This window comes from Pipistrellus kuhlii, unplaced genomic scaffold, assembly GCF_014108245.1.
Source record: "Pipistrellus kuhlii isolate mPipKuh1 unplaced genomic scaffold, mPipKuh1.p scaffold_m20_p_7, whole genome shotgun sequence".
NCBI classification, from domain to species: Eukaryota; Metazoa; Chordata; class Mammalia; order Chiroptera; family Vespertilionidae; genus Pipistrellus; species Pipistrellus kuhlii.
Window position 1 is genome coordinate 44,983,695 of NW_023425573.1, and position 13,656 is coordinate 44,997,350.

At 38.1% G+C, this 13,656-nt stretch overlaps 1 protein-coding gene across 2 annotated transcripts in view; it reads left to right on the forward strand.

The window, feature by feature from the left end:
- The first annotated feature begins 222 nt into the window (after positions 1–222).
- The window catches only part of FIGN (fidgetin, microtubule severing factor), a 124,879-nt gene continuing 111,445 nt past the window's right edge, over positions 223–13,656 (forward strand). Inside the window, exons 1-2 of one of the 2 annotated variants that reach the window (XM_036421653.2) lie at positions 223–479; positions 1,356–1,525. In XM_036421653.2, the coding sequence (XP_036277546.1) occupies positions 1,501–1,525 (25 nt within the window). In that variant the 5' untranslated portion in view covers positions 223–479; positions 1,356–1,500. The remainder of the gene's footprint in view (positions 480–1,355; positions 1,526–13,656) is intronic. The other variant, XM_045575379.1, reaches the window with a different exon arrangement.

Genomic DNA, 13,656 nt, shown 5'->3' on the forward strand with positions numbered 1-13,656 from the left:
GGCCGGCCGGCCGGCGCGGCCATTGAGCCCTCCCCGCCGCCCGTGAATCTCTGGCGCGTCTCTGCCCGCCTGCCCGCCCGCCTCCCGCTCCCCTCTCTCCCCCGCCGGCTCCCCGGGCTCCGGGCGCCGCTCCCGCTCCCCGCGGTGCTCCCGCCGCCCGGCTCCCCGCCCGCCCCGCGCCCCGCGCCGCCCCGCGCCCCGGGAAAGCCGATCGCGGGCTCTCGGTGTGAAAGTGATTTGAATTTGGCTCGGCGGCGCTCTGCGCCTGCGCCCCGCCTCTGGCACGCTGGCTCTCCTTGCAAGCAGCTGTTTTGGGTTTGAAATTCCAACATGGCAGAGGCTGCAGTCCGTCTTCCCTTCAAAAACTTGGAATGATTTCAAACCCTAGGCGCCCCCGCTGCACCCCCGCTCCCATTCACCGGCGGGCGCGGCGGATCGATGCCACGCTGACCTATCGGCTGCTCGCCCCGCGCCTTCAGGTAAGGGGAGCTTCGCTAGTTTGCTTACCATCTGTTTAAGATGTGTTGGGGGGGTTATTTTGTTTCTGTTTGTTTTATTTTTAAAAAAAGACTCTATGCATACATCCAAGACCTGTAATGAAAGGGGGACCTCCGAGTTGTGCCATAAACATTGAACTGGATGTGTGCACTCGTTTCTTCTGCTCGGTACGCCAACCTGCTGTCTAATTTCTCTGTTACAAAGTAGCCCCGGAACGTTAGAATGCATTTTATTTTATTTTATTTTATTATTATTATTGCTGCTTGATCATTGTAACAATCGTGTGGGATGAAGAGTTCGCGATGGCAAGAATCTCGTTTTCCGCTGTCTTGTGCTTACTTATTTACTATCTTTTTTTTTTTTTTTTTTTTACTTCCAAAATAAATACAAAAAAATAAAAAGAAGAAGAAGAAAGCGGAGCCATAGGGTGGGGCTGAGACTTTCTTGGGGAACTAACTTATAAGTAAATAAGAAGTGTAAATAAGAATCTCGCACACACAGAAAAGTTGAGGTTAAATTACCCTCCCTCGGCTGGGGGGACGTGATCTTGTCAGGAGATCGGTTGCAGAAAAATGTAAGCACCTCGTCTCGGAGGGGGCACAGCAGCGTGGTGGGCGTATTGTTGGCCGGGGCCGAGAGAGAAAGATGTATAATTTAATGGTATATACAATCCACTGATCCTATTACCGTCCTCCCGGAGCTCTTGTTAGTTTCAATGGGAGTGAGTGAAATTGACATGGACTTGCATTCCTGGTCATGTGCTTTTTTTTTTTTTTTTTCTCTCCCCCTTTCTTCTCCTGTGATCTGAGATCCCCTTTTTGTTGATGTTGCTTTCCCCCTTAATTATATGCATGTAGGTTAAATGAATACCTGACGAAAGGGCCCACGTTTCAAGGCAGTGACATTTGATAGCTGAGAGGAAAAGTGGCTTTAATGAAAAGCAACCTTTGGAATTCCTGCTTGTGAGAAATCCAATTCAGCTTTTTGTGCTGCCAGCAAGAAATGATCAGTAGCACCAGTGTTTATGGTATGTCAGTTTTGGAATTTACTTCCTTTGCCTCTAAATAAGAAAGACAAATTAAATGGCATGATCAAACCGTAGAAACCCTGTTTGGGAAGCAGATGCTCATGATATAGAATTCATTTAAAAAAAAGAAGTATATTTTAATCTCTCAAAATGCTTATTTTTTTGCTATCACATGTTTATCTATTTCAGTTTTGAGTCATAGATTACTGGAGTCCACTTATATCGGTTTAGCTGTAATCCCAAAGTTGCATGTTACTAGTAATGCACTGTGTAACCACTGAAGTCAAATGGTATGTAAATTAGTTAAACTCAGTGTGGGGTTTTTTGGGGAGGGGTCTGGGTGAAAAGGGGAGAGGGTGGGATTGTAGGGAAAGACTGCTTACTAATGAAAGTATATATCTGTATATATATATATGTACACACACAGAGCGGTGAATTTTTCTCTCTCAATCTATTAATGCAATTGGACTATGGGCTCTCTCAATGATTGCACTTGGTGGAGTAATCAGTTCTTCTGAGTGTGTGGTGTGTGTGTGTCTGTTTCGGGGGGTGAGTTATGAAGGGACAGCTTTCACATGAATTTAAAAATATATTTTGATTGCTTAAAGTGCTTAATGCCTTTTCAGGAACAGTGATAGGTTTTTGTTTTTGTTTTTCTTTTTTCTTTACTTGCCATTCACTTGTCTGCCTGTCAACGCTTTTTACTTTTAACCTGTGACAGAATTAAATAATCAGGCACTGAAATTGACTTTGTTTGAAATCGCTCTTTCCTCTTTCTTTACAAAAAAAAAGAAAAAAGAAAGAAGGTCAGATAAATGGAGTGAGAGGGGGGTTTTCAATAGCTCTTGTGACCATGCTGTGTGTACACACTTTGTGATATTCAATTAAGACTAAGAGGCAACAGCAGCAACAAAAAGATGTTCAAAGTATTTTGCATAACCAAAGGGTATGTCCACTCTACCCTGTTTCTTTTTGGGTACATTTTGCCCGAGGACCACCACGCATTCCCCCTGAAAAGAGAGAAAGAAGGGAAAGGGAGAATGGGAAAGAAACAATCAGCAGTGGGCCAGAGCTGCCAGGGGTCTGTGATGTGGCGGTGGTTCCTGCTCTCCCATACCACGAATGTGAACACAAGGAGAGGGACGGCAAGAGCCAGCGTGGCGCGACACGCACTTCTGGTTGGACTCTGGTGACTATCGAGCTAAACACACACCGCTCTTCCCCGATAGGAAGGATTTGATTGAATTTTGCATTTGGAACTTGTTGACTTTGAAGCGATCAATAAGGAGACTGTTTATTTTAGATGCACATAATTTGCCCTGAGAAATGTTTTGAGGAGGAGAGAGCACAGCTTTTTTCTCCCCCGGAGCTGTTGGAGCGAATGGGATTGCCAGATGGGCGATTTCCCTCTGTGATGTTAAAGCTGTAATATATATTCAGAGCAGATTGGGCTGCTGCCTGTGATGAGGAGGATATTACATTTATAAATTTTAAATCGGAGCTCAGACAATGTGCGGAGAGCAGAAATTGGATGGTTTGACTGTTTACCTTATTGATACTTAAGTGTGATTTCTGGGTAGTAGTAATGATAAGCATTGCAATAATATGTGGGGGGAAAAACCACACACACACATTGGGTTAGGCAATCATATAATTCATGGCATTTAGCACCAGATTTGAGTGTGTAAATCGCCCCCCACTCAGGCTCTGCTTACTATTAAATAATAGTCACATAATTTATTTCCCTGGGAGTTAAATGCCCGTTGTGCAAATGATGTTCACTCGGGACCCTTGTTATCCTACCCTAGAATTCGGGGAGAAAAAGTTTATGTCTCTATCTATCAAGCAGACACTTGTGTATGTGTATAAAGTGGCGTGAGTGGCTCCTATTTTGTAATTCTATTACTGGGATTATTTTTAGATTTCTGTCTCAGATGTTTGGCCTAAAGGAACCAGAGCTGCAAACCTAAAAGGCTGGAAAGTGGGCGAGTGCTCACACTCTGGCAGCTCTGCTGTTGCAAATTAAAAGTGTGTTGTGGTCAGGAAATGAAAGCTACAATGTCTCTTTTGAACAAGTCGTTTATCAAGAGAAACATCTATCAGGGACTGCCTTGTCACATTGATCCCCTAAAAGTTAGGTCCGAGGTGGAAGCTGCTTTGATGTTTTTGATCCTAAATTTAATACAACAGAAAAAAAGCAAGGGTATTTTGACCAGAATAGATTTTTTTTTTAAATTGTTTCCTGGAACCAAGATCTATTTATTAGTATTGTACTATGTGAAGTTTTTTTTTTGTTTGTTTGTGTGTTTTTTTGACACAAGAGTTGAAAAGTTGAAGGGGGAAACCCGAGTCTTTATGAATGGTTGGTTGTTAAAATATATATTTATAGTACATTCAGCTATGGCTGGCTTCTTGGTTCCCATGGACAGTGTGAAAGTTGATTGCATTAATGATTATAGGGAAAATTATATTGAAAGAGTGTTTTGGAGCAATCTGCAGAGATCAGAGTTTAGGTTCATTCACATTTTAGAGTTGCCCTCTTCTTTTTGTCTTTTCTTTCCGTCCTTTATTTCTATTTCCTATCTTCACTGCATGTGTGACATGTTAGCTTTTATTTGGAAAATAAACTTTTTTCCCCCTATAAAATCCATTCCCCCAAACATGCTTGCTCACATTCTTTCTATTGTTTCTTAATTGTGCATGTGGATGGTTATCAATATAAGCTACATGGACTCACAAGGCTTTCAAAACTTCAGCTTAAAAACAGAGGTAGGACACAGGTTAAATGTGCCCTGTATTCTCGAATACTGAATATGTTGCATGCCTTATTCAGATGGTAAAAGGTATTGTTAAGAAAATGAGTACGTTTTTAAAAAATGTGATTATTTATTTATGAGAGAGAGAGAGAGAGAGAGAGAGAGAGAGAGAGAGAGAGAGAGAGAGAGAGAGAGAGAGAGCTGTTAAAAGCAGCCTGCTGCTTCATTTTGGGAGGCAAAGATGTGAGAGAAGAGTTTTTTGGATACTTGTTGTATACCGCTGGTGGTTACTTGCTCTTTCATATGGGTCTATCAACAACTAGGATGATAGACCACAAAGAGTGTGGTGGGAGTTTTTGGGAAGTGTAATACTTGCTAATTAATCATGTCTGAAATGAAAGAATCATAGCAGGGCAATAAAGTCTCATTGTTGTTTTCCTGGAAGAGGGTAAGACTTCTGTTTGGAAGCTGGATATGTGAGTTGACTTGCTTTTCTCTTCTCTTAAAAAGACAGTTTGTAGAGCCTCTTTGGAATATTTCAGGATCCATCTTTTTTTAAATAAGCAGAGAATAGTTTTCTTTCTCCTGGCTGTACCAGATTAGTGAGAGTCTTAAAATTGTCTCTGGTATCTTCTGAGTGAAAACATAGTGTGTGTGAGTGTGTGTGTGTGTGTGTGTGTGTGTGTGTGTGTGTGTTTAGTTATATTAAAGACTTACATGGCTAACTTTCCAGTATCATTTATTTTCCCATAAATAGAAAATCTTTTTGTGTGTTTTTATTCATGTTGGGCAAGAACTTTGGAAATCTCGTTGTAGGCAGGTACTTAAGACAGAAATACAAGAGAGCAGAGATTTCATTAATTACTTTTAATAGCACAAGAGTATGGCCAGAGGGGAGAAAAAGAAATAGTACTTCCAAGAATCTATAGAGAAAATCTGTATAAAACTTGAGATTTCTAAGATAGTTGAAAATATTAGCTGAGAAGATAATGATATAATTATAGATACATTATTTTCCCCCCTGAATTTTTGGCTGTCACTTTTTAGATTCTTACCCACACCCCCCTTAGTTTAAAAATGGGGCCAGATTCCAAAACTTTAAATGTCTGCAACATCTTTCAAAATTTTTTATCTCAAGGTGAAGATGGGTATGCTAATGATTCCCTATTTTTGTCTGTTTGGATGCCTTGAATGATTGCCCCATTAAGTAATCAGTTTCACTGGTCCCAAATCAGCAGAATTGCTGGGTGTACTTGAAACAATTGCAGGCTATGATGTTTGGTACTTTCTACTCTGGTCCTAAGAATCTGGTTTAATAGAAATGTTTGCTGTTTTGCCTTTGATCAATATATTCTTGAGTACAGATCTCACATACTGCTTTTACATAAAGTGCCACAGTGGTTGTTACAGAGCTAGTAAATTTAATTACCAGGAATTTAAATTGATTTATAAATTCTTGATTGGAAAAAATTGTGCTGCAGACATTTGTGTGAAATACTAATCAATAAGACTTGATTAATCAGTATATCTGCTTTTATATCTTGAGTCATTGATAAACTGGAATAAATAAGTGGCACAGGAAACAATGGGGATTTTGTTTTCAATGAAAATTTTAATAGAACTGTCGCTTTCTTTTGGGATATACAAGAGCTAATGTTTTATTAAAATCAGTTAAACTTGGAAAATATTTTAGGTTCTACTTAGAAGACTGCAAGTCCAAAAATTATTCCATTTTTCAATTCTCTCTCTCTCTCTCTCTCTCTCTCTCTCTCTCTCTCTCTCTCTCTCTCACACACACACACACACACACACACACACACAAAATGCCACCTAAAGTTTTTAGTTTTTCTCTATTAAAAATCTTTTTTTTTTTTTTTCAAAGACAAAACAAATATCTGTGTAGCGAGTACTTTTCATGGTTGGATTTTATCTTATTACTTTTTTTCTACACTTGCACTTTTATTATTAACTTTTCATTCAATCTCTGGTAGACATTTCAAGCATAGGTGCTCTGACATGATTGTCGATTAGTGAGCCTTTTGATATTTTCCATGTTATTACTTAGATGGCAATTGTACTTGAGGGATGCTTACTGCAGGACATGCAGAGAGTGGGAACCAGGGGAGGGCAAGAGGAGGGTTAGAAGACATTGTCCTGGTAAGTTTGGAGCGAATCGGAAGCAGGTGAGTGAGCTGCCTCCCTGGGGCGGCCTCACAGACGCTGCTCTGGAGGCCGTGCCTCCGCACAGCACATGCGTGCGGTACCTGTTGACGAAATCTCAGCTCTGAGACTGAGGCGGCGGAACAGATAGGTGATCAGAAACCATCCACACATCAGATCTCATATGGCTCTTCCTGTTAATAATATTTACATAGTTTATGCAACCAATCTGCTCGCTGTCTTGTTACTTGAATATTGACACTTTGTTTAACATTGCATATGGTGGGCTGTTGTTTCGGGGTATATTAGCAGCAGCACATTCAGGGGGGAATTTCAATGCAGATGTATATATGTTAAATACAGGTTTAAGGGATATGTTTGCTTCTATGTGAGCTGCTATGTTTTCACAAAGCAATGAAAGTATCACTGCCTCCAATCATTTTTTGAAACTAATAGATCCTGAAAGTAGAATTATTATTGATTCATATTTTTAAAATATAGTCTTGGAAACGTTGTTGCTGCTAGGATTTTGTTCTCATTTTCATATGACAACTAGCTTCTATGAAAAGTTATTGGTGATATATAACTCACAAAGAATCTTTTTTTTTTTTTTTTTTTTTTTTTTTTTACAACAGAATACCTATAAAATGTTTTCTTTCCCCTGGTATCTTAATGTTGAAAGTAGCTTTCCTCAATTCCTTTCCTGTGAGTTTTGGTTCCTGCTGGTAATTAATAGAGTTCTTCTGTTCCACTTGTGGATATAGTTCAAGCAAGAGAAAAGAACTTCATTTTACTGCACTCACCAAAAGGAAAATAATAATCATCTTTTTTTACCCCGACTCAACTGTTTGCCTGATGTCAATCGGACGCTTTTTAAGCACCTGACGATTGATTAGCTGCCATGTACATGTGGCAGTCCGCTCATCTGAAAATGAGTGACCTCTACTTACAGGCTGCAGTTCGTGAGGAATTATTACTCACGGAAACAGCAACATTCAAAACAAAAATTTCTAAGTAGTCTAATGTGAAACCTTGAGTCTCTGGATGTTGCTGTCAACTTTTTTTTTTTTTTTCTGTCTTTTGATTTATTATCTTTCCCATAACACGCGTTGTCACTTTCACCGAGGATTGGCTATGCAATTCTGGCACCTGGTGTGAAACTGCATGTGGGGCACCTTGTTCAAAAATTATTAAGAACTCGGGACAGTATCAGAGGAGCATGGAAACAAACACAGGCCCTTTTCCCTTCCGTGGGGGACCCCTTGGCCTGCAGAGGACTCCCTAGCCCTGCCGTCACCACCCCCACACTCTCGTCCGGAGCCTGCTTTATGGAAGTCACAGGTTTCCCACTTGGAGACAGGCTCTTCCACAGTGATTCCGTGGGCCTCTTCCTGAAGAGATACTGGAGGTGGTGGAGCGAGGGTGTCGATGGGAAAATGGACCTTCAGGTATCTTCTCCTCTTTCTGTCCATGAAGTGATGACTGAAATATTTTCCTTTATCTCAAGTTGCTTTTTTGTCTGGTATGTGCTCCCATATGTCACACGAGTTTTGCAAATATTCTTAAGAGAAACACTGTGTTTTGGAATTGTTTGCACACAGGTACAAGCTTAGCTAGGTATTCCCCAGGCACAGGATGGTTGGAAAGGGGGTAGGGGAGGATTTTGATGAGATTTGTAATAAGAACCCGGCAGTTTCTCTGTTGGCACGCACCAGCACTAGCACACCTGTTTTCAAGCACAAGTAAACTAAGTATTTTTTTTTTTTTTAATGTGGAGTGCTAAATTATCTATAGACAGAAAATCCTGACTATTACAAAATAAGAGCCCTACTCATTGAGTGCTAGTCGGGGATGAGGGGCAAACACAAATAACTATCTCGTTATCATAGTAACGGTATTGATATTTTGACATGAGGAAGTGGCATTGTGGTTACATAAACAGGTGGTGACAGCTGTGATGCAGATGAAGTGTAACTCTTTCCTTCACGTGGCAGCATAGTATACTCAATTTGTGAACTTGGTTTCTGAACTTGAATTCGAATAGCCTCCTTCCCACTGAACCATGCAGTCGCCCTCTGTGACTCCTTTCCCTTTTGGTGTGAACAGTCTGTGTTGATGGGTGGACAGGACGTTTGCATTGTTGCTTCCCAAGGCCCTTCTCAATGAGATCAAGCTTGTATTGAGACACCTAAAACTAAAATCTGAAGTCAAGCAGCTTTTTCAAATCAAAACTGAGACACGACGGAATGTCCAGCAAGTGATGGATCTGAGGGCACTTGAAGTTGTACCATTTATTTTCAAAAGATATTTCTCACATCAGATGACTCTGCCAGGAAGAGAAATATCAAAGAGCTCAGAAAAATAACTGTCCATTTATGAAATCCAAGACTGGAAGGGGGATGGGGGGGCTTTAAAGATATTTCTTAAAAAGAAAAAAATATTGAACTTATATTGAACTTATTTTGAATGCCTTGTTAGACATTGTGGATAGAAATACTCTCTCTCTCTCTCTCTCTCTCTCTCTCTCTCTCTCTCTCTATATATATATATATATATATATATATATATATATATATATATATATGAGACCTTCTAAGAAGAAAAATCTTTGCCCTGTGTACTAACAAGGCATTGCTTTTTCAGGTGATTACACCCTTTAATGAAAGGAAGATTGGAAATAACTATTACAAGTGTCTTATTTAATTATAAATCCACCCCACAGTTTAGGAATCTTTTGCATTAAAGACATTGTAAAGTCAAAATATTTTAATAGGCAGTTTAGCCACAATACACATTTTTTTTAAATGTTCTATATTGTATAAGCTATCTACAAATTCTATGGTATAATTTAAATTGGAACCCTTCTTTTCCCACCCTACTTATATCCTTTAGTATGTTCTGTTTTCACATTAAGTGTTGGTTTGAAAAAAGATTAAACCAGAAATCTGGGTAAATATGTGGCAATATATTGGTATGCCCCAAATAGCTGTTTTAGTTCTCTTCTCTTCACTTCTTCTCACTTTCCACTTCAAATTGAAGATTGTAAACTCTTTTTCTTAGATCTTATGCCGGAATGATGTTAAATTATAAATCTTAATTAGGTATGATTCACTGATTTTAATCTTACAAGATAATTAATCTGAGTAGGACAAAAGGTTCCCTTTAAGAGAGAAGGCATTTTCATTTCAATCCCCATTTAAGATCACACAAAGACAACTAAATAAACAGAGTACTATTATTCTTTTAAGCTTAAGTCAATATTTTGAATTTAAGTGTATGGAGGAAGAAATCATAATATGGGTAGGGCAGTCTTATGTTTGCAAACTTTCCATGCTTTTGATAAATTTTACTGCTAAAAATTACTTGTGCCAGAAGGAATCTTTTAAATAAAAATTACAGTTTTGATGATCTACGTGGAAGGAATAAGCTCATGTGCATGTGCACAGATACATTTCTTTGTGAAGGTGTGGATGTCAGAGACGCCTTTGGTATTTCTTTATGAGTAATTAGGTTAACGGGGTTAGTTAGAAAATGTATCCTTTCCTGGCAAATGAAAAATTACATTCAAGCAGAGGTAAAAAAGTAGAACATATTCATGACTTTAAGTACTTAAAAAGATATTTTATGAGTCATTTTTAAAGAATCATACTCAGTATGTAACTTGTTAAGAATAATAGCTATTTTTTTTTTTCTTTTTAAAGTACATCTCTATTAAAACTGTTCATTCGTGAGTCACAAATCTGGAGTCAATTTTAGGCCCAATTTACAAAAGATGTGGGTCTAATCCCCCGCTCTCCTCTTCCGTGGTATCTTAACCAGTTGTGTTGGTGCAAAGTTCTCCTTTAAAAAGGCATTTTCATTTGCGTTATTCAGGAGATTAAGCAACATTTTTGGTTGGAATACTAATATGACCCTAATATAGTCCTGAATGGCCGGTACCCTTGTCTGACAAACTAGAAGGATAAAATATCACCAGCTTTGGAATTTTATATCTCTACATGAACAGTGCTTTTTTTCCCCCCTGCTCTGGAGAAATTTTAAATGTACTCAGAATGTACATTTAAATGTGTTTCCTAATTGGAAAAATATGTTTTATATAATTTTAAGAGTAGTAATCAACTAGCCATCAATATGAATTCACTTGTGGGCAGCAAGATAGTATAGCACTAAAGAATCTTATTCAGAAATAGATGCTTAGACTGAGCTAGTGTCCTTCTAAAAAGAAAAATTCAGTAAGTATACTAAATTCCTTTGGGGGATTTTTAATTTTTTGGATATAGGTTTAAAGTCTCCATCAATAACATTTAAGCAGTTAAAATATCAGGAGAGATGTAATATTGAACATTTTTTTATCATGTGGTCTTTCAATAAGTCCTTGATGCATGCATACAAGACATTAATACTTGTTTTATTTTTATCTTGTTTTATTTTGTTTCAGCACAAAGTAAAAAGAACCTAAGGAGAAACTATTCTGTGCTGTTTATTTTGAGAAATATGGAGTGAGAACAGTACAACATGTGGTATGGGATTTTTATAGTGATGGGTAAAAATCCTGAATTCTACCTCAGTACAATTATATTTTCTTAAAATTAATTCTTCTGTGCCAAAATGCCACTGTTGTTGAGCTATCATCTGGGAGGAGTTGCTGGTATATAATTGTAATGCGCATAAGTACCTAAATGCATATACTTTCTATGTTTACTAGTACCCATCATTTCTACCAACCAACTCTGCAGGTGTTCTAGTGCTTCAGGCCAGGGAGAAAAAGGTTTTCTTCTTATTTTGCTATTTGCTCTCTCATCCATCCTTCTGCTGCTGGGATCCAGTCTTGTCTTAACCATGCCTGTTTGAAGGGGTTGAGTGTTTGTTTTTAGTATTCATTTCTAGGGCTGGTTATTACTTGACCATCTGGAAAATCAGATTTCACTTGAGCAATTAGAATATGATATTTAGATCAGGAGGTGGTAGTTTGCATTAGTTAAGAGGGTATTGAGTTGTGCAGTGGGAAGAAAGTATAGCAACAGTTTTGGGCATGGACAAAAGGTGAAAGACAATTTTCAGGAATGGGAAAATAGCTAATGGAAAAGCTAATTAGGGAAGTTGGTGAGGAAAGCTAAGGGTAAGGACTGTTTGCATGTGACTTGCTAAAAATGCTATTGGCAATTTAATAATTAAATCTTAATAAAGTTATATGAGGAGCTGATTCTTTATTAGGAATTAGTAACTAATACATATTAAATAGCACATATCTCTATAATCATTCTAAACCAATGATATTCTCAATTTTTTAAATGGCAGGTTCTAGATCAAACCTTGAATATATGGAATTTGTTATCATCCAATTAAAACAATGATTTCCCCCACCCTTTCCCCCATACTTGGAAAAGGATTAGGAAATACATGACTCATTTTTCAGACTCCTTTTTTCTTCCTTAGCATACTCAATTTGATTAGGCTACAAATGAAGTTATAGAAGAAAATCCTTTGAGGATTAGGGTATATCTTTTTTTAGAGCTTCTTTTGTAAAATTATAAGGACCTTGAGTTATTGCAATAAACACATGTATAATTTGATTTCATTTGAGAAAAGATTGATAAGCTTTGTATCTACTTCGTAAAAGATAGCTGTAGCTTAACAACCAAAACAAAACAAACAAGAAAATCTTGCCAAAGCCCCATTTCAGACTGGTCAAATGGAAATTTGGGGGATGAACAATTTCTTTCAAGCTACCCCAGTGATTCTTATGTAAAGCTGAAATTGAAAACCACTTCTCTGATACTTACACATTTACATAAAAATCAATAGACTGCACGAGATTTTAAACATTTTGGCTTTTAAAAATGTTATTCTTCCTGGTTTTGAAATAATAAAAATAGAGATATCTATTCAGAATTGAAGGTACTAATGATAGGTACTAGAGAAAGTTCATTATTTGGATAAAGTTCAACAACAATTTATGAAGACCCTTGAAAACATTGCCACCATGCTGGAAAAGTAACTCAGGGAAGTGAAGGAAGGGAAGAAAAGTGTCAGCAGAAGTCAACAATCTATCATATTTGTGACCTTTAGTAAAACACTCAACCTCTCTGAGATCCAGTTTACTTTTCACAAAAAGCAAGTTGATCAAATGACTGTTAAGATTTTTTTCCTGTTCTATACAATTCATGACTGCTTGGTCAGGACTAGTTACTTTGAGTAACTTGGAATTTTACTAGTAACCAGTGGCTAATGAAAATACTTTTTGTTTTTCTTTAAGAAATTCCAGAAATTGTCTTGAAAACAATGAAGGAAGTTCAAGGAACATTTGTGACTTTGTTAAGCCCTTCAGAAGGGGTAACCATTTATTAAATATGCTTATCAATTGGTTGCCAGCCATGCATCAGAAATTCTTTTATCTTAAGAGATAAGTAGATTAGCCAATGCTTTTTTTCCTTGAAAGAGATAGAAATTGACTGACAAGCAGATCATCTAAAGCAGTAGTGGAGGTAGGAACATCACATCTGTTGTATATATAATAGATCTGTATGAGAGTTGATCTTTATCAGACCAGAAGCAATTCAATGTGTTCTCTCTTGTATTCCTCACTAGTCTTTGTTCATCTTTTCACTCCTGGAATGTTCTTCTCCACCTCTTGAAATTCTACCAGAACTTTGACATCTCAAATGTTGCACCCTGAGCTCTCCTAATCAGGATGTAATTTTTTTTTTTTATTGTTTAAAGCATTACAGATAGTAGTGCATATGTCTTCTTTTTCCCCCACTGGCTTGCCCCCAAACTCCCCCACCACCCAGTACATGTCCTCACCACCTCCCATTGGTTATGCGTATATGCATGCATACAAGTCCTTTGGTTGGTCTCTCACACCCCAAGCCCTCTCCTGCCATTATACTTAGTGGGCAAAAACTAAAACCATTTCCCATAAGAATAGGAACAAGGCAGGGATGCCCACTCTCACCACTCCTGTTCGACATAGTACTGGAAGTACTAGCCATGGTGGTCAGACAAGAAGAAGAAATAAAAGGCATCCAAATTTGAAAAGAAGTAAAATTGTCATTATTTGCAGATGTCATGATATTGTGCATAGAAAACCTTAAAGATTCCATCACAAAACTACTAGGCTTAATAAATGAATTCAGCAATGTAACAGGGTATAAAATTACACCCAGAAGTCTATGGCTCTTTTTTATACACCAAAAATGAACTCACTGAAAGAGA